Below are 19,953 nucleotides of genomic sequence, written 5' to 3' on the forward strand. Positions count from 1 at the left end.
AAGGCGAGAATTTTACAATCATTACCCAATACATTTTGAAGGTTTAAAAAATATTAAAATAGAGAAAGTTGAAAGCTAACTGATACTTTGAGCAAAAGGATCTGAACGCCTTTCTTTTCACCGATTTGAAATAACAGACAAAACCCCTGCATGTGACAACCTCACTATCCGAAATGGAATTGGCACTTTTAGAAACTTTGTGACTTGCTTTGAGTGTTAAATAAGGCTACCAATTTCTTAACATTAATAATACCACAATTAAGAGTTTCAAGAATGAAGAAACCTCCAATTTTAAAAAATCACGTAAGCATTCTTTAGCTTTGTGCTACGAACACATCCATGATTTTTGTTTTGAAAACTTCTTTATTAGAGGAGATACTGAAACATGAATTTTAACTGGTTTTTGAGTTAAAAGCTTCAATCAACACTCCATGAATAAGGTGTATGAATAAATAGTATAACCAACATTTTCTTGAAAGAATGGATAAAAGTTAATGGACCATTAAGCAAGGTACGAATTGAAGGTATGCAGACAGTACGTCTACAGAAAAAAGGGCTACAAAAAAAAGGGCTACCTTTTTTAGTCTACAGTCAAAACGTCTACATTAAAATGCCTACTTAAATTATGTCTACAGTCAAATATGTCTACGCTATTAAAATGTCTGCGGTTTGTTTGCCCACGTAGAAAATGTCAAAATATTTATGTTGGCCTCTAAAAATATATAAAATATATTTATAAAATTAAAAATTAAATAAAATATTTATAAAATATACATGTTGATATTTATATGGTGAATTATTCGTGAAGTGTGACTCACAATTTTTACGCATCAGCTTCTGCAGCATCCACAGTCTCGTCCTGTCTCTGGGGATACACTTTCAAATGAGATTCTTATCAGACGACATAAATACGTACTTTAGCGTTTTTGGAGTAGGCAATCAAACCGAAGACATGTTAATACCGCAGACTTATTTTACTATAGACACTTTTTTAATAGGCATTTTCATGTAGACATTTTGACTGTAGACCAAAGAAGGTAGCCCTTTTTTTTGTAGCCCTTTTTCTTCTAGACCTACTGAAATTTCGCAAAAAAATCGAAAGGTATGATGAAAATTACTGAAAATAACGCTCAACCAAGATATTGAAATTTTATTTAGCATTGGTTGCGACAACCACACTGTATTGTTCTAAGGGTCAATAACATGCAACAGCTAGGCAGAATCGCCCATATTTTCAGACCGCTAACACTGTCACGGCTATGTTTAGTGCGTTCAATTGAAGTCAAGTAGGTTATGGTTTTTTTGTGAGGAGGAAGTTTGAATTTATGCATGGAAAAACTTTGATATCTTTGCCAGGAGTTACCTACACAAACACAGTATATTACAAAGGTTAGCTGCACCTTGTCTAGTGGTTCATTCATTAGCATACTGTTGACAAAAATATACCTGATCAATGAGTGTAGTTCTGGTAGCATCTTCTTCAAGTACGATCTCAATGATTTCACCTTGGGTTTGATTCAATGGATCCCACCTACGAATGTAAACAGCCATCTGATCAGGATTTGTTTTGATTTCCGGCTCTTTCAGTTCCTGTAGGATGAGCTGCTCGTTCTTCTTCAAAAGTGGGATGTCTTCATCCCACAACTCTATGTCCAAGCAAATTCTTCCTAGTTCTGCTGATTTCTTCCGCAGACGGTACATTGAATATCTATGGAATCAAATACACATATGAATCTTATTGAAATTGAATAAGCACTCTTCTAAAGATTGATGAGAATTCAAACCCTTGAAAAACTATTTAGTTTTAAAACTTTTTACCTCAGTTAACTTACACCTTGTAAAACTGTTGGTTCAAAAGACACATAGCTTTTCGCGCTATGATGGTGAAATGTGTCTAGGTGTTTCTTGCAATCAAAATTTTTGGTATTTAGTGAATCATTCATTGATTTATGACTCTTTAATGACAAAATTGTGATGAATTATCAAAGTTTGCTCACACAGAATTTGGGAATGTGGTTGTATTCTATCATTTGGTTTGAACCACCGCAAATTTATAATGCAACACATATATAACAATTATCCCAAATCGATAAGTCGAATATTAAAAGAATGACACAGCCACTAAATCAGTCTATTAAAGTGGTATCAGGACTATTCTAAATATTTTTATTATTATATTATAATTATTAATCTTATATTTTTTTACATCAATATGACGCTATTCAATCTTTATACGATCTTCTGACACAGGCACTATTCTGTCATAATGAAATTTCTTTTCCCAGAAGGTTTAATTTTCATTTTGGACACATATTGAAACAATTGTAAATTAAGCTTCAATATTTCATGAAATGTTCTACTCTGATACACCTTTGTAAACAAATATTAATAGACAAGGACTTGGTTCATTACTTACTTTTCTGGTGGGATGTCAAAGCCCTTTATCCTGACTAATTCCTTCAACATTGCATGCTTGGCTTCTGCAACTGGTTCACCTTTCTTCAAGATCCAATCAAACACTAGCGGAATCTGAAAAAAGGACAAAAATGGAATGATATGAAGAGAATGAGGATTAGAAAAAGTAAGTAAAGATTACTACTTACTTTTTAAGTTATATTCTATTTTTCAATAATTTATGTCCAGGACATTCTTATGACTGGCTTTCTTTATTAATCGCTTGGCATCGCACATTTACAATGCTTGGACTCACTGACTGTACGTGATTTGCTGACAAGCTCAAAAATGAACAAAACCGGTGCAGGTCTCTCAGTAAGATCCAAGCAAAATATTTTAGGTATTACACCTGCCTGAGCTGACCTCTTTTTTTTCTAAGCTTTGCACAGAAATTTATTTGAGTTCTTTGTGCAGCTCCGATTCTTTTTTTGTTATTCCTGACTTTCATTCTCTTTCAGAATAGTGTCAGAGTCGCAGCGGATAAACTGGTAGCAATTGGGCAATTTTCAAGGCGGGCAAAATTTTATTTATTGAAAAACGGTAACACACATGTCTGCTTATTTTCTTAGTACTTCTAGAAAATAAATTTAAAAAACTAAGTGCGGCAGCCTCATTATCATAAAAAAAGCATAATAAAGAGTGGCCGTCTAATACATAATGGTAGAAAAAAAAAAAACTACATGCATTTTTTTACACTAGAAATATGATACAAAAATAATGTAGGTTTCTCACCTCAGTGGTTGGCAAAATTACCGCAGGAAGGAAAAATACTTTGACTTTCGTTTCTCCATGTTTAAGATGTGGTTCTAATTTGATCACAAAAGAATTTTCTGTCTGATAATACCGAACAAAATCAAACTCATCTCTAATTTCATAGCTTTTTTTAGATGAATATATTTTAAAATACTGAGAACTAACACCAACAAAAGGTTCAAGATTTTCTAGGAGAGTTGGGAAAGGCATCCGTTTGTCTACTGACATCTCTGCAAAATAGAAAGAAAAAAGAAGTACATGAGATCAAGTTTTCGTGAAAGTTTAAGACCTTAAAAAGAGACTCCAGGATTTCTATAGACTTTGGAAAAAAAGTTCTTGGACTTTCCCAGGTTTTCTAAGATATGTGAAAAGTCCTTGAAGGATTTTTCACATTCCAAGCCCAATAAATCCAAGTTTAGAGAAAAACGGGGAATACTGTGCCATTTAATTTATACTCAACCTTTTGAGCCCTGAAAAGGTATGAGTCTGATAAATAACCATTGATACGGGGCTCAAAAGATTGAATGCATGCCGCTTGGTAAACTCTTTCAGTCTTTCCCCTTTTCTCGAGACTTGGGTTTCGGCGCTTGGGGCCTAAGCAACTTGGGCCCCTAAGAAAAATATTAGTTCAATTTGCCCAGGTAAAACTGGAGTCAGGGAGGTATAAATCTTTTGATTAGGTCTTGATTGCGCCCTGTTTAATTGTTCTGCTTAAGTTTTCTTCAAGACTAAAATTTTACAGACTTTCAAGGCATTGAATCATTTGTGCTATAATTAAACTTACGTTTCAATCCATTTTGACTTTTGCCACTTAGGCACTTGCATCTGTATGACGTGACAGGAAAGTCACTTGAGGAGATAATGTATGAGCTTTCATCGCTGAAATCTTCTTTGGGTTCAGTTTGCTGGGTGTTGACCGGAGAAATATCAATAATATTTGACAAGGAAGTCTGATAATGTTTGATGAGATCTTGGCTCATTTGAAAACTTGTGTCAGGAGAATTACTCGCGCTTGACATTGGACAATCATCCGGACTATCTCCTATAATGGTACTGTGGACAAAAATTATAACAAAAAGATGTAAAAAGCTATGCAAACAAACTTTTCTGCTTTTGGACTGAATAATTTACGGAAAAAAGGGTTGGGAAGGATTTTTAATTTAACTAGTTTTAATTTTATTCTAATTAAAAAAGTCCAGAAAAAACGTTTTAAACGTGAGAATAGTCATCAAATGGTGTCCTTAACACCGAGTCTTACGGAGGAATAACTTCTAATCTCTTCTCTGCTGAACCTTAATGCGATTTGATGCAATTCTGGTTAACTTAATTTTGATGATAACGATGGTATCTTTTTGGAATTTCCGAATGACAAGAAGATTTTAATGTTTCATTTTATCAATTTAACCTAGTAGCCTTTAAAAACAAATTCAAGGCTTCTTTTTTGTTTAAACATTACTATTTGCTCTGCATCAAAAAGTCTGGATTCTAAATAGATGGCACAGAACTACACTTCATCATTACATATGGGGTAAATTCTGCCTCTAAATTTTGTCGTTTCCTGCACGAAGGAACGTAACTCCATTCCAAAGTTGCAAAACTGACTTAAACGAATCAACTTTTAAAGAGATAAAACCTGTAGTTTTTGTCGAAAATTTGTTCAAGAGGGAAAATTGGTGAAAGTTCCCCCCAGAAGTTCTTAAAATTCTCCAGGTAAAAATACAATTTCCGCGGAAAAATCTGGCAAAATTGAAATTTAGTTACGATCTTTTGTGAGAGAAACAACAATTTGTTCAAAGTTGTCAAAGTTTTCTTTTCTTACCGTTCGCTATCAGTGAGACTACTTTCTTCACTTGCACTCTGATCACTAAAGTGGATTTGCTCTTCTTCGATATTCTCAAGATTGGGGACCGAACAAATCGGTTTGGCATTGGGAGCATCACCAGAACAGGCCGTCACTGCATGTCCTCCAGGATCAACCACTCCTCCTCCAGAATCACCACCAATTGTGAGAGAACAACTATCACCTAGGCAAAGAGAAAAGTATACAATAAAATTTTACTGAGTACAAAGAAAAAGGTTTGATCACTATCATAATTAAAAATTCACTTTTACCATCATGGTTTCGACGTTTCAGCAGGTTTATCAGGAAAATTCTCTATTGGGTTGTAGAGCTAAATTGTAGAGCTAGTTTAAATTTGGAAGTTCGCAAGAAAAGAGACCTTAGTCCTTGAGGGAAGATTTCAAAAGAGGGGCAATTTTTTTTTCAAAAAGTTGAGAACAATCGGACAAGTTTTACAGAAAGTCAGACAGTTGTCAGTTTAAGGATGGAGGAGGGAATCTGACCGGAAAAATCGCTATTGAAAATAGGGAGGAAAATTTGCTAGGCAAGTGATACAAGTTACCATGGGTATTTTTGGCCGCTAAATCCAAACTCGACCTTGAGTGGTCCCCATTGAGCACAGGTTTTCTAGAAAATTGAATAAACGCCCAAAAAGCTCGATTTCAGGGAAAAATTTCGACCTGTCCGGTCAGAACCAGACTGATCCAGAGAGACGGAGACTAATTTTAGAATCTGCGCTAACAATCTACCTTGAATCCCTTACCAAATTTTGGGTAGATCTAAAAAAAAAAGTTTACTTGTTAACCAGTGAAATTAGTAGATAGAAAAAAGGTAGAAGTTTAATCTTGTTTCTTTACTGACCTTTTGGTGGTACAAAACTGGTATCTGTCAGTATTCTCAATCTGTGAGGATCTGTGTTTTTGGTAAATTCTTTTGTAGGTGGAGTTTCTTCTACTGTTTTGTTTTCTTTTTGATTTACTGTGCTTTTCTTCTCCTTTTCTAAGCATGGTATTGATAGTCTTTCTAAAATAACTGGAAAAAAGAAAATTAAAAACCAATTATAAGTATTGAAAGTCTGATATTAAACATTCATAAGCTGACATGGCTATTAAAAAAGAAAAAAGAAAGCCCAAAAATAACATTCAATCTAATTTGATCACACATTTTCTTTCATAAGAAGTTTGTGGTGGTCACGCATTTTATTCCATGACATTTTTCTAATTTCTCTGATACATTTGCATGCAGATTTATTCTGCTAATCTTCCTTGATTCTCATGTCTGGAGGAATTTTTCTTGAGGGAAATAAATTTTTTAGGCAGAGCCCTTCAAAAATACACTGCATGTAATAGTATCATCCCTTAAGAACTGCAAGACTTAACATTTAATGAACACATGAGAATTATTTGAAGTTAACATGACTCACTTGGATCGGCATCAGGAAGCTTGAAATTGACGGTGACTGAGTTCTTATCACAGTCGATGGCTTTCAGCATTCTCTCCATCACAGAGCGTGTTGACATTCCATTGAAAATGAAAGAAACGTACACCTTTAAAAAGAAAATGTGAAAAATAACTAATCAGTGAGAGGTACCAGAAATAGTGATTTCATAATAGATGATTTCAGTGGAAACAGATTTAGACATTTTTTTACAGACATGAACAATTTTTTGGATTAACTTTTTTGAAAGATCAAATCTTTTTCATGCAATATGAAGTGGTACATTTATTCTTGACGATTAAATCTTGAAACAGAGACAGACAAATTTCATTAATAGATGAAAAACTCGGACTTACCGGCATGGCGGAGGAGACTTGCTCCTGTTTCAAAGTTGCCTTGTCGTTGACAAGGAATTTCAAACGGGTCATTTCTAGGTGAAGACTAGAACTCCTCCTGTCTAAATCTGTGGATTTGAGTTTTGGGATTTCCACTGCAACCATGAATTTGATGCCTTCGGGTACATCAAAATCTGATCGTAGACAGTTTTTGAACTGTTCAACACTTAGCGTTGGTGCACAATAAACAAACCTCCCTTTGCTCACTTCTAGTTCATCGATATCTACCTTATGTACTGTGATTTTATCATCTGAAAAAGGAAACAGAAATTACAAAAATGCCTCCTAAATTATGTTTTTTTCTCTAAATTTTGGCTGGAAGATGTATCAACAGATTAATTACTTAAAATCATAAGAGTTAAGAAAGAAAAAGGTAAAATAATTGAATTAATCCAATAACCGGAGGAAAAAAAAGAATAGAGGAATAAAAGAATAGAGTCCAACCACCCCAGCTGTTGGCCAAAGCTTGTTATGCTCATATTTCAAAATGAATGGTTGGACTATTGCTGAAACGCACCCGGGACAAAATCTAGGATAAGGGAAATTGGATGGGAGCAGAGGACCGCTAATGCTGTTTCCTTCTGCATAGGAGATTCAATAGGGAATGTTTATTAATCCAGATCTGTTGTAAGAAAGGAATAGAAGCTGTGTCGCTTTTGCATTAACCATTCTCATGTCTTGTCCTTGTTACCTGAACAACTGACGGGACAGCTTTAGTTTCTTTATCTCAGATAAACCCACCTCAGGCCCAATTTTACACCTGGCTCCACCCATGCACCCCATGCTATCTACAATTGGTAACATGCTTGATGCATTCTTTTGGATACTATGCATTCTTGTCTCATTGTCTTAACATAATTAAACATTCTTGGTATACTACTGTCTCAAGTACATTATATAAACGCTCGGCTATCTCACATTCTTGATCAGATGCTCACAAATGATCAGTCTTAGACAAGTCGCGCCTCCCTCAGGTTCTCTTTCTGGGAGAGCTATCTCCATTTTATGTTGTAATGCTCTGAAAAGGCAACTTCCATCTCCCGACATTTTTTCGACTTGCACCCTTCCAACGGTCTATGATACTACTTCTTTCATTATTGCTGACACTTTTTCGCTAAACACACACACTTTCTTTTCAGTTCTTGTTTAATAGAAAGAATCCTCCTTTAACTTGTACTACACTCCGGAAGCTTCTTAGCTTTCCCACACTACCACTGTACAAACAACCTACCTACTGACAGAAGAAAGCGCATCTATTAGTCACTACACGCTTGGCAAAGGAGAGAAAAAGAGCAAAAAAGAAAAAAAACGCTACAGGGGGTGGCGGCCTGGACCGCGAGCTTTGCACCAACCCAAATAAGAAACTTACATGAAGCAAAACCAGTAACCAGCGATACAGAAAAAAACAAAATAAATAAATAATAATTTAGTAGCAAACTTAGACGGTGCAAGAGCGTGCATTTGTTACGATAGGAGTTTAATGGTAGCAGGGAGTCAGGGTTGTGCTTGATATGTTTAGACAGCAAGTTAGACGGAGCAAAGCATTCATTAATGCAACAGAGGTTTGATGGTAGCGGGGAGTTAGGGTTGTGCTTTGATATTTTTATAAATTGCTCGCGGTCCGGCTTGATAGGGTGCGAACCGCTGAGATCTGGTTTCATAAGCTCTAATTCCTAAATAAGGCAAGAGAGGCTTATTACTTTTAGGTGGGGCCGGGTCTTGAATCATGCAACACCAAAACAACTACTACCAAATCAAGCGGTCGTTCTAGCACTACACAACCCATCTGGAGACCACACGAAAAGGCACTCAGAATGAAAGCTTTCAGCGGCGAAGCTTTCAAATCCCACCCCAATAATTAGAGGAAAAAGAAATTAAAAATAAAACAGTTGTTACTTTAAAAAAAATGACAATTAATGATCAAGTTTAAAATTGTTATCAATATTTGAAAAAATGGGCAACAAATACATACTTCCGGGAAGACAAAGAACCGAATTGAGTTTTGAGTTGTGCGTTCTTGCAGTGACGTGATACAGTGACCTGACACTGTGACCATGCTTAGCAAGTAAGGATGCAATGGTATCATCGTCTTTGCCTTCCAACAGACAATCAATCTTTGTCCCTCTCTTGCAGTAAATCAGTAACTGGTTTTTCTCCAAAGAAGGAACTTCAGGTTTTAAAATCTGGAAAAAAACAAAAGAAGAATGAAACATTTCATTGTAAAAAATGTGACTCAAATGTTTAATTGCCTATTCAAAATCAGAATGGCTCCACCAATTTGGATTTCATTGCCTTATTGTATTGAACGACAAACTGTAGGATTTAGATTATGCGAGGAAAAAATTCTGAGCTATACAAGGCTTCGGTAAGCTAGTCTTCAGTGAACGTTATATGATGAGTTATTGAACACATTTTGCTAAAACACCAGTTTTACTTTAATGTCTAAGGACATACTTAAATTGTTCATATTCCAAAAATTTCTTATGACAATCCTGAATTAAAGCTATGACTATCTAGACTATACAAATTGCACATTGACATGAGGTGTCACCTGTCACAGACAGTTTAATGTTTCTCAAAAACATATTTTAGACTTCATTTGGTAAATCTGAAAATTTGACTTGAATAACAGAGAGTAAATACCTGGTATACATCATCAACTAATTTACTATAGCACGCAGAAATTTCATAGGTCCAATCAGCTCGCCATGAGTCAGGAGAGTAAGGATTACGACTACTAAACTCAGCATTGCTTTTTGGATAGAAAAATACAATGTTAAATGGTTCGTTTTTCGTCATCCGCTCCGCCCATTGTTCTTTTTGAATCCTATCTTCCCACTGTTCTGAATCCTAGAGGCAAAAAAAACATTATCAAAATACAACCTGACATCAGATGACCTTTTCTTCCTGGTGTAAATGATTTTCCTTGCAACTTCATTGAAAAAAAAGTCAGTGTAGCCTCAAAATTTTTCAATTTATTTTCATTCTTCTTTATAAATTTTTTTGAAATGGAACTTAATCCATTTGAAAGAAAAAAAATACAGATTATATGAACTGTACAAGTTGGAGAAATGTTTGAAACTATTTCTATTACAAGGCAATAAAAAGAGAGAAAAAAAAGAAAAAAAGTGAGCGAAAGTCAATCTATAAAAGAGAGTCATTTGAAAGGGTAAATGAGACATCAAAAATTTACACAACACTTACTGACTCTCTGCTTGCATCCTCCGAGGTTGAGTCTTTACGCCTACTTTTAAACCGCTGAAAAAGAAAAAACGAATATGTGAGTTAAAGAAAAGAAAAAAAGGGCAAAATTTGATGAAATCACCCTTCTATTGGATGGAAAAAGCAGACTACTTTTCGCAGTATTTGTTCCCTCAGAATGATATTTGAATCAGTGAGTTCGAAAACACACCAACTAGGGTTTTTTTCGATTTTCACTTTTTTTCGGTTTAGTAACACTTATAGATGGAAGCATCTGCACGCAAAAGAAAATTTCGTAATTGCAATCGGAAGTGCTCGAAACAGCGACGGGAAAAGGGAAAAATCGAATTATTTCATTGGAAATACAAATTTTTGGCCATTTCAAGGGAAACGGGTGACCATCCGAATTTGCGGTTTTCTTTTATCTGTTCAGTGTACCTTGTACCAACAAGTTATATAAATATTCAAGCGTTATTCAGATCAAAAAATATAAATTTTTCAGGGCAGACTATGAAAAATCAGTATTTGAAAGTCAGTGAGAACGAAAATACACCAACTCGGAAATTTTTAAATGCTTTATTCTCTGTCATCGAACATGGTGTATCGATTTCAACTTGGTGCTTTACCTTGGTGCTTGGTGCTTAATATTTTTGAAAATTTACCACATTGAAAACTGTGGTACAGAATTATCTAATGCCAGTTTAGATAATACTTCCAATCAATTGAAATTTTTATAACGAATATTTCATGTTATGATTAAATTTCAAAATATATTAACTTACCACTCTTTTTTCCAATACTTTTGGAGAGGTTTGAGAAGGCTCCTAAAACAAAACGAACGCGATTATTACTACAGAGCTTAATGGAGAGCGCAGTAATGTTTGTTCCGGAGAAATTTAATGACTTGGAAACGTGTTATGTAATATTATCTCAATGAATAACCCACTTACTGCATTACAAAATAAGAGTGAAAAAATGTTTTTGTTACTTACCAAGGTTAGGTTCTCTTTCCGCTCCTTCCGCTGTGCGTCATAAGAAAACTTTTCCGGCCTACTGCCATCCTCCATTACTTTGCAACGCATTGAAAATTTGTAGTCCATTTCCTTAGAGAAATAAAAACAAAAAAAAGTTAATGGGGAACACCAATTCACTGTTTAATCGGTTCAGCAGATAGCGCTGAGAGCATCAGTTGTACTGATCCATTGTTTGAATTGGTCGAACAAAATTTCATAATTTCAAATCAACTCAGGTTGCAATAATTTAATGAAAAAAATAAAAAAACAAATAAAGTAAGAAAATAAGAACATTATTAGTATAAGGATTTCAATGTGACCAACAAAACTATTTGATACACTGAAGCTTGGTAAATTAAAGGTTGTTATATCATGGGTCATTTTATAAAGGGCCATTATACCAAGGGTCTCTACATCAAAGGTTTTCATATACAGCAATTAGAGCAGTGCAATTGAAAATTTTTTATGCAAGGAATTAATGTATGTATAAAGCCGCTTTTATAGCGCTCTCTGACGCTCTGCGACACCTAGCCGCCAGAGTCCCCTATACTCCCAAAGCCCTTCAGGGAGTTGGCAAACCCTCATTTCTTCTGAAACTCCTGTTGCCACCCTTTCACTGGAGGTCCCCTTTGTCTCCTCCCAGGAGGAACCCAAGCAAGCATCTTCTTCGGCAGCCTTTCGTCCGTCATTCTATCGACATGACCATACCAGACAAGCTGTCTGGTCATGACGTTGAATATGATGTCATTTTCGACTCCTTTGATCTGAAGCACTCTTTCATTGCGGATCCAAGGGAGGAATCAATAACCTCACAAAATTTGCACTAAGATACCCTGTCCATAAGGACGTTAGCCTGCCAACAAATTTCATTTTTTATTTGAGGTAAACGGCCAATCTTTACTATACAAAGTATCAGAAAAAATTTCATCATCGATATTAAAATGCAACAAACGCACAGTAGGAATAATTTAACACAGTTGTCAACACGTTTAGTGCAATTTTTCACCTCTAGAGGCTAGCGACGTGCTACTGTGCAATTTACATGAATTCGAACGAACGCAGCAGGAAACTCATAAGAAAAGTCAGATCAATTTCAATGTCAGATTATTTTCAATTTTTGAATTGTTCAATTCAATTACAATTACAACTGAAAAAAGTAATCCCAATTGCAATTTTTGTGCAATTAATTTCATGGCTCTCATTAAATTTTCTAAGAAGGCACTCCTTCAGCAATTAATTTTAAACAAAAGTCCTCTTTTATACTTGTAAGGTTGCTGAGAAAGTGTTCACAGAGGCAAATTACATACTTACAGCATAAGGATCAGCTTTTTCTTTTTCTTCCAGCCTTTCGTACAGTTTCTGCAAAAATTGAGACAAAGAGAAAACATTTTAATTCCACTTTGAAGAGATAAGTGTACCTATAGTCAGCTAACTTAACACAGTGAATCAAATAGTGGTATTGATCAATTAAACGGTTTCAGCTAAATTTGCACCTTTATTTTTCTATTTGAAGACCTTGACTTCAGTGAAAAATCTCTAATATACTAGGCATCTACTCTTCAGGGATTTAATTTTTTCAAAAAATCAAAGTAAAAGTTAAGAATTGTCAGATCTGGCAGATTCCAGTGGCGTAGCTTGAATGATCGATTTATCGATATCTGGCCATTTGAAGCTATGGTAAAGAATCGATTACTACGGTGTTCACTGCGAACACTCTAATAATCGATCTTTTTTATAGGTTTGAGTGGCGTATCAATCAATATATCGCAAAGCACGCCACGCCACTGGCAGATTCATGTGCGCCATGAATAAAGTCCTTAGATTCACCCTATAAATGTGGTCGCCAAAGTTCCCATCATTTGATGAGTAGAGTCTCTGAGAGTTGTTATTGGTAAGCTGATACAAAGATGAGTGACATCAAATCACTTTCAGCGGGTACGTACCTTTATGTGCTGGGGGAATTCATCAGCTGTCATTGCAAAAGCATTTTTCTCTTTGTCAATCTGTCGGTACATTAACATATATGCATTTGTACTCGAACTGTAGGCACCGGAGTAATATGCGTGCCGAGAACCTCCACCGAAGGTTTTTTCAATGTCCTCGGGCATCAGCTAAAAAATTAGAGAAAAAGTTGAAAAATCAATATTGGCACCTTTACACGAGTTGATTTTATTTTAGTGGGGGGAAGGGGGCAAAAGGAACCGATTGGCAATTCAGGCTGTCGGTTGACTTCTGGGAAATCAATTTTAGCTATTTTAAAATACTTCTCAAAAAACGACAGTGAGTCCCTGACTACTTCCGTCAGAACTACCAAAATGCAACAACGGAAAGAGTAATTTTGACGCATTTTTCAATGAAAAACTAACCTTAAATTTCTCTTTTAAAATATTTTTCCAATTTTTCACCTTAGCTAAAAAGAAGAAGTCAAAAAATTAAAAATGTGGAGTAAACTCAAATAAGGGGGGGGGGATGCAGTTTTTATTTAACGAATTCTTGAACTTTCTGTGTTCTTTATTCTTTATTTTCTAGCCCTTTAGATACTCTCTTGATATGGTAATGGCACCTCCCAGAATAAGAGAGGATAGAGGAGTAAAGAACAAAGTTTTTAACTAAAATTCATTATCGTTCCATCCAATTTTCATGTCGTTATTTGCAAACAAAAATTAATCAGAGAAAAAAATAATCTTAAATATCAAGGAAAAAGTCACAATTTAAAGGAGAATATTTCCCAGAATAAAACAATTGAAAAATATGTTGTGATTAATTTTTTATTGCAACTTACTGGGCTAACTGATTGGTCATTAAAACAAAACCACTTCTGCGATGAAAAATCCTTGATGTAAGCATAGTAATGACCACCGGATGCGCTCCCAGAGTGAATCATGATGGAGAACAGCTCATAAACGTATTTTCCCGTAACGTCTTTTGAAAGACCATTGGATGTACAGCCTACTTCGATGCCTTCATCACTATCCTGAATTCAGAGCCAATGAATTAGAATTTAAACTGTTTGGAAAGAGAATTGTGTTTGTCAAAGCATTTAACTTCTTGGTTACTTAACTTTAAAGATTATTTATCTGAGGCTTTCACAGAAGTCAAGGCTACTGCAAGAAGGGCTGTGCAAGTCTGATTTTGTTCGTTGGAGTCGAGTTTGAGTTTTTTCCACTTTTTTTAGTCATGATTGAGCTATTTTGAGCTCCTGAGAGAACTCTCAAGTCAAGTCAAATTTGAGTTCAAATATGTAAAATTATTTTCAACACTATAAAGTTGCTCCCTCATTTAACTTGGGAATTTTTTTTATTCACCAACTTTTTCTGTATCAATGAAACTTGAAAACGGCAATCGAGTCAAGAGTTGAGTGCTCGCCTAGTTTCACATCACCTTTGAATCAAGTCGAGATTGAAGGGCTCCGCTTGACTTAACTCAAAATTTGAATACTGGCACAGCATCAGTCTTAGGTTCATCCTTCTCTTTCACACGCTTACATTTCAATTTTCAAAAATGATTGACATGATAATGTTCCTCCTAACGCATATAGTAAGAAATAAAAAAAAACAATCAACAGTAAAAAACCTATTTCTCACTTATACAGTGTGCTTTTTTTTGACAGGGTGACATTAGGATGTTTTGGAAAGAGTCGGAGCTGATTCGAAGAAAAAAAGGATTAAACTGAAAAGGCTAATTCAACCTGGTCCATTTCCTGAGACGGAGTAGCTAACGTTGATTCGACAGAAGGCAGGCAGGAGTCCTCATCCAAAGCAGAACCACTATCGGCTGTGCTGTTGTCATCGTTCTTCTCACCGCTGGCTAAAGTTTCTTTTTCACCAATTGAATTATCCTCAAAAAAATGATCTAAATTCAGAATTTCCGGGAATGTCACACTGTAATAAAAGTAAGCCAAAAGAACATCCTTTTAAACGATTTTCAGAGAGACATGTGGTTGAGGAACATGAGACTGATTAAGTTTACTTAGCTGATTAAATATGATTGACTTTGAGAGAGAGAAGGCAAGAAAAGAAAACTGACAAGGTACATAGAGTGATTTGGTTGTGACCAATGAATTCTGAAAAACTGTTAAAAGGTGTGCAGAATAAACGTAAAAGGATTGCTAAAAATCACACATGGTTAATATTCAAAGAAAGAGGAAAACTCATCAACTTTTTTTTTTCGCTTTATAAGCAGAAAAAACCTTTGCTTAAGATTTTATTGTTTACTTCAAATACTCCAAGGGGGCAGTCCTGCTCTTTAAGGTATGGTTCCATTCTCCCTCAGTAACTATTTAATAACCAGCCCCAGGTAGCCATTGTTTGAGACCACCCGACTCTAAGAAGCTCAACTTTTCTTAAAAAAGAACCACTTTCAAATCAAATGATACTCTAAAAAAAGACTTTCTTCTAAGTTATATGATGTATACAATCATACAAATGAAAAAAAATTAAACACTAGGAAGTGGCCCGAACTGTACATAACAAGGTGGAGAAATGGTGCTGGGTCCACACCATTTCGCGAGGAAGATTAAGTTGGAGTCACGCCGAGAGATCTATACCGGTTTGGGCCTTATTAGACCTCATCAGCAGATCACACTCGGCAGTGAACCCAACTTAACATGCCGCAAAATCCAAGACAGCATTAAAACGCCGTCATGGATATGACCCGAGGCATGACACAAAAGTGTGATCCTCGCGCCATCTACCGTCGCTGCTGAACAACTCTCATAACATAACAAGGAAAACCCAAAAAAATGATTATCGGACAATACAATACAATTACAATACAATTATACATACCGGTCATTTAACTTGATTCGATGCATTGTCTTGTAGTCGAAATCAAATCGCATCAGATGAAATGTTAGCAAATAAGGGAAGTGGGTGAATTTCAGTCCTTTGTGGGCGTCACACTTTTTGGCACAGCTTTCACAAAAATACTGGTTGTTGCCATCTAAAGTTTCAGGTTTGACAAATCCTCTCAAAGCCTCTTCCTGCAAGAAAGCAATACAAAATACCTTGATAAATTTTCATTTTTAACAATCGTTTGAAACATAACTACTGCAATATTTGAAAGATTCATTTAAAAATCTTAAAAAGAACATTTTGAAGCGATTTACAAGTACCTAGTACTTAATTAACAACGAAAATCAGAGTCCTTCCAGCTGTTCAAATTCGTAGCCGACAAACTTCAGACTGTTACAAATGCTTCACAATCAATGTTTCTTTTAAAAATTAAGACTAATAAATTATTTAATAGGCATAATATACATTTGAATGCATTTACACTTGGATAATGAATAGAATTTCTAATAATTTTTGGTAAAAATTTGATCTTGCCAAAATAAAGGATCTTTGGTAAAGGATTCAAGATCAGATACGTAAAAATTGCAAATTGTACTTATAAATATTACAGGTTTACCTTTTGACCAAACCAAAGAAAAATATTTGTAAGAAGCAAAGCAGAATTTAACCCCCCCCCCCCCTTCTGATAAATCGTCCTTGATTTGATAAAACATCGCTGATTGGGAAGGAGGTATTTGAAGGAGGCATTTCATATATGTATTTCTTCAAAAACGTGACCATCTACAGGAAAAGTCACTTCAATGCTGAAACACTTAAAATTGATTTATTCGTGCCATTGAGAATAGGAGTACTATGTAGACATTTTGATACTGAAACTTTTCGGTAGCAGAGCAGAAAATTTTCTAATTTAAATGCCAATTTACACCCTCTTTAGGTGCAAACATAAAAAAAGCCACTTTCAATTGACTCTAAAAGGCATTTCCGGTGAATAATTCAAGCATGGATTTTTACAAAAATTTTGATCCTGAAAAACTTAGTGCAAAGGTCCCTCCCCTGTGGACAGCCACAAATATAAAACGTACAATACTACTGTAGGCAGAGGTAGCACCAAATGGTCGGATGGGGAGAGGTATATCCAAAAATGTATCTTCACGTTGCTTTTCCCGTTTGCACTCTAAACACTTGACATAGTCGATCATTTTACCTGCGAACAAATGAACATTTGATATGATGCCAGAGTGATATAAAAGGAAGGAAAATACGTAGGAGACAACACATGAAGTGAAATAAGTAAAAAGTTACATAGATGATTGTTTAAATTACTAGGAGAAAGCTGTAGAAGACCTATGGAGTAGCTGGCACCCTGTCCGATGGATTTTTTAATTTTGCTGCACTTGAAAGGTAACTCGTCGATTACATTAATACACACATTCTGACATGTAATTTTTTTTTGTTTTTTTTTTTTTTTGTTTTTGTTTAGAGTGGGAGAATTGTTGCATGAATTTGAGTGGAATTTTCACAAATTTTCTTACACTTGGGAACACTAAAATTTTCAGAAAAATAAACTTACTGTGGAAATACAGAAACAAAGCAGACAAGATACATTTCTTCATGCAAGAGACAACACATTTTGTTGGGGTCTTCTACATAAGCCAAGAGAAATGAACTGACAGTTTCAAGGCATTATATTGTTTGGTCCTCTGAAAAGCGATTAAACTTGAGAGGATATTAAATGACATGAAATGCAATAAGGCTACTTTTGGTAGAGTATTGAACAAGATTACTTGAAATTTGAATAAATTATTTTAGTTTTGAAGAGTATCAATTTCAACGAAAGAAAATGGCTGTGATATGCAGAACTGACCCATACTTCGGTCTTCCTTTGTTGTTCTCCTTGTATTTTGGGTAAAATGTTTTCCATAATCTTTCCTTAGGTGGAAGATTTGCAAAAAGACTAGTCTTAAGATAACAAGTGTGTAATAACAAGCGGGACAAAATATTAAAGGTTCATCAAATTTGGTGGAACCATGATGGGGGTTTGCTGTCGCTATTCTTAAAAATGCCAGTAAGTACTATCAGACAACTATCAGGTACCTTGATACAACTTGTTGATGAGATTGGCTTGTTCAGTTCCTTTGAATTTCTGCTCCAATGCATCGAACATAACACGACACAGCTCTTGAATATCGTGCTGCTGCCATGCTTCACTTGAATCCCAACCAAAACTCTGAGTGAGCTCAGTTGTTTCGACAGCACTTTTGGACGAAGTCTGAAAAATACAATGAGATTAATGAGTTTCATTATATGAAATGCAATGTTAAATATAACATTTATCCACCTATTAGTCTTCGGATCTGCTTCAATACTCAACACAAAAAGGATTTTTTTTGACACTGAAAGCGCAACAATCAGCAATTTAATGAAAGACTCCAGTAGAATTTATACAGGTAATGTTGGATAGACGATTTATTTTGATTTAGACTTCATTGGGGTTACCTTGACACTTTGAATACAAAGAAGTGGAAATTTTTCATGAATATGTGGGCGCAAAATTGTGAAATCATAGCCCCTGAGATCAGTAGCAGTATTAAATTAAGGATAATTTGAGTGGTTGAAATCATCAACTGAGTGGCAAAGATTTTCCTTGCTGTAATTTTTTCCTCAATGTGGGATACTTTGACTATAAAATTTGATAATATTATTTTGGGATAAATATGCATATACTTAAAAAAAAATCTAATTTTAATTTTTTTCCCCCAAATTTTGAAGTTCAGCCCAACAATTTAGTGAGGCTTAGTCACATGCTACTATACTGCCTGTTGTGATTACTATTTATCTTCAGTTGCAAAGAAAATAAATTATGGAGAGAAAAAAAATGATAGGATGAAGAAAAAGCAATGAACACCTGTAAATTAAGGAAGAGCTTCTGCAACTGGTAAGGTATGGATTTTGTTTCTGGTTGTTTGGATGCGCTCCCGTCGAATTCCCAACTGTACAGAGCATTGCGGAACTCAGGGGTCATATACAGTGCTTGGAGCAGACTGTTGAGGTAACATGTCATAGCTTGATTGACCAGCCCAACATACCCTGGTGCAATAAAAAAAAAAAAAAAAATGTGAATGAAAGATTTGATTTCAGAGAAGTCATAAAGTCATAGTTCATGAAAAACATAATACAAAAATAAGAACTGCAAAAATTGATTGAATACATAGTTTAGACTTGCTCTTACTTTTTCAAGATGAAAAAACTTGTTTATATCAATTAAATAGAGTCTTTCCTCTTTTTATCATCAACTACTGTTTCTTTGACGATGACTTCTGTGACTAATGCTCTTACTAATTTTTAGATACCTGATAGACAATGCTGTTCAGGACTTTCTTCCTAGCCCAGCGAGCCTAGTGTGCTCTGACATTTTTTCGATAATACTCGATGCTTTGGAGATCTTCTTTTAGCAATATTCCGGCTGATGATAGAAATCAAGTACCTACTCTCTAAAAATAAAAATTGAAGAACCATCACCAACAATTGTGGGCAATTCCTTTACAGATTTTTGATAAAAAGTTTTAAAAAAAGTTCCAAAATTTCTGCGCATTTCACAAAATTTTGGTATTTTTCAAGAAATTTAGGGTCAAAATTTGGGAAATTTACAATTTCCAGATTTTCAAACTTTGGGATAATCCTAAGCAGGAAGAAAACTCTGGATAATGATAACCAAACCGAACCTGTGCGCCGTGAGGTAGAGGTGGATGGAACATTGTCAACCTGCCAGCTCCTTTGAGTCGTTGATAAACCATCTTTGATATCTCTTTTACCATCGCCGGATGAAAAGTACGGGGTGGGAGGTGACGGAGGTTGTGGAGGTGGCGTTGGTATTGATGATGTGCTTGTGGGGCTAGCAGAAGCTCCAAGACCCAGTTCATCCTCAGCAGGGATATCTAGAGGGTCCGACTCTAACTGCCGCTCTACTTCTTCCATTTTTTCTGTCACACGTAAAAATAATAAGTGTTTATTAAGAGATTTTGAATTTCTACAGATTTTTTTTTTTTTAGAAAGACATGATGTAATT

At 35.3% G+C, this 19,953-nt stretch overlaps 1 protein-coding gene across 2 annotated transcripts in view; it reads right to left on the bottom strand.

Annotated features, from left to right (window-relative positions):
- LOC109036498 (ubiquitin carboxyl-terminal hydrolase 47) overlaps positions 1-19,953 on the bottom strand; it is a 30,574-nt gene that overhangs the window by 3,872 nt on the left and 6,749 nt on the right. For both annotated transcript variants that reach the window (XM_019050755.2, XM_019050754.2), the window contains 22 exons: positions 19,610-19,867; positions 18,793-18,974; positions 17,982-18,156; positions 16,970-17,091; positions 15,882-16,075; positions 14,783-14,975; positions 13,877-14,068; positions 13,038-13,205; positions 12,406-12,453; positions 11,074-11,184; positions 10,864-10,905; positions 10,085-10,138; positions 9,524-9,730; positions 8,853-9,063; positions 6,842-7,131; positions 6,471-6,594; positions 5,909-6,079; positions 5,027-5,231; positions 3,992-4,260; positions 3,187-3,437; positions 2,417-2,529; positions 1,447-1,708 (listed from right to left, as the gene is read on the bottom strand). In XM_019050755.2, the coding sequence (XP_018906300.2) occupies positions 1,447-1,708; positions 2,417-2,529; positions 3,187-3,437; positions 3,992-4,260; positions 5,027-5,231; positions 5,909-6,079; positions 6,471-6,594; positions 6,842-7,131; positions 8,853-9,063; positions 9,524-9,730; positions 10,085-10,138; positions 10,864-10,905; positions 11,074-11,184; positions 12,406-12,453; positions 13,038-13,205; positions 13,877-14,068; positions 14,783-14,975; positions 15,882-16,075; positions 16,970-17,091; positions 17,982-18,156; positions 18,793-18,974; positions 19,610-19,867 (3,842 nt within the window). The remainder of the gene's footprint in view (positions 1-1,446; positions 1,709-2,416; positions 2,530-3,186; positions 3,438-3,991; positions 4,261-5,026; positions 5,232-5,908; positions 6,080-6,470; positions 6,595-6,841; positions 7,132-8,852; positions 9,064-9,523; positions 9,731-10,084; positions 10,139-10,863; positions 10,906-11,073; positions 11,185-12,405; positions 12,454-13,037; positions 13,206-13,876; positions 14,069-14,782; positions 14,976-15,881; positions 16,076-16,969; positions 17,092-17,981; positions 18,157-18,792; positions 18,975-19,609; positions 19,868-19,953) is intronic.

The sequence above is a fragment of the Bemisia tabaci genome, chromosome 6, assembly GCF_918797505.1.
Source record: "Bemisia tabaci chromosome 6, PGI_BMITA_v3".
In the NCBI taxonomy this organism is placed as follows: Eukaryota; Metazoa; Arthropoda; class Insecta; order Hemiptera; family Aleyrodidae; genus Bemisia; species Bemisia tabaci.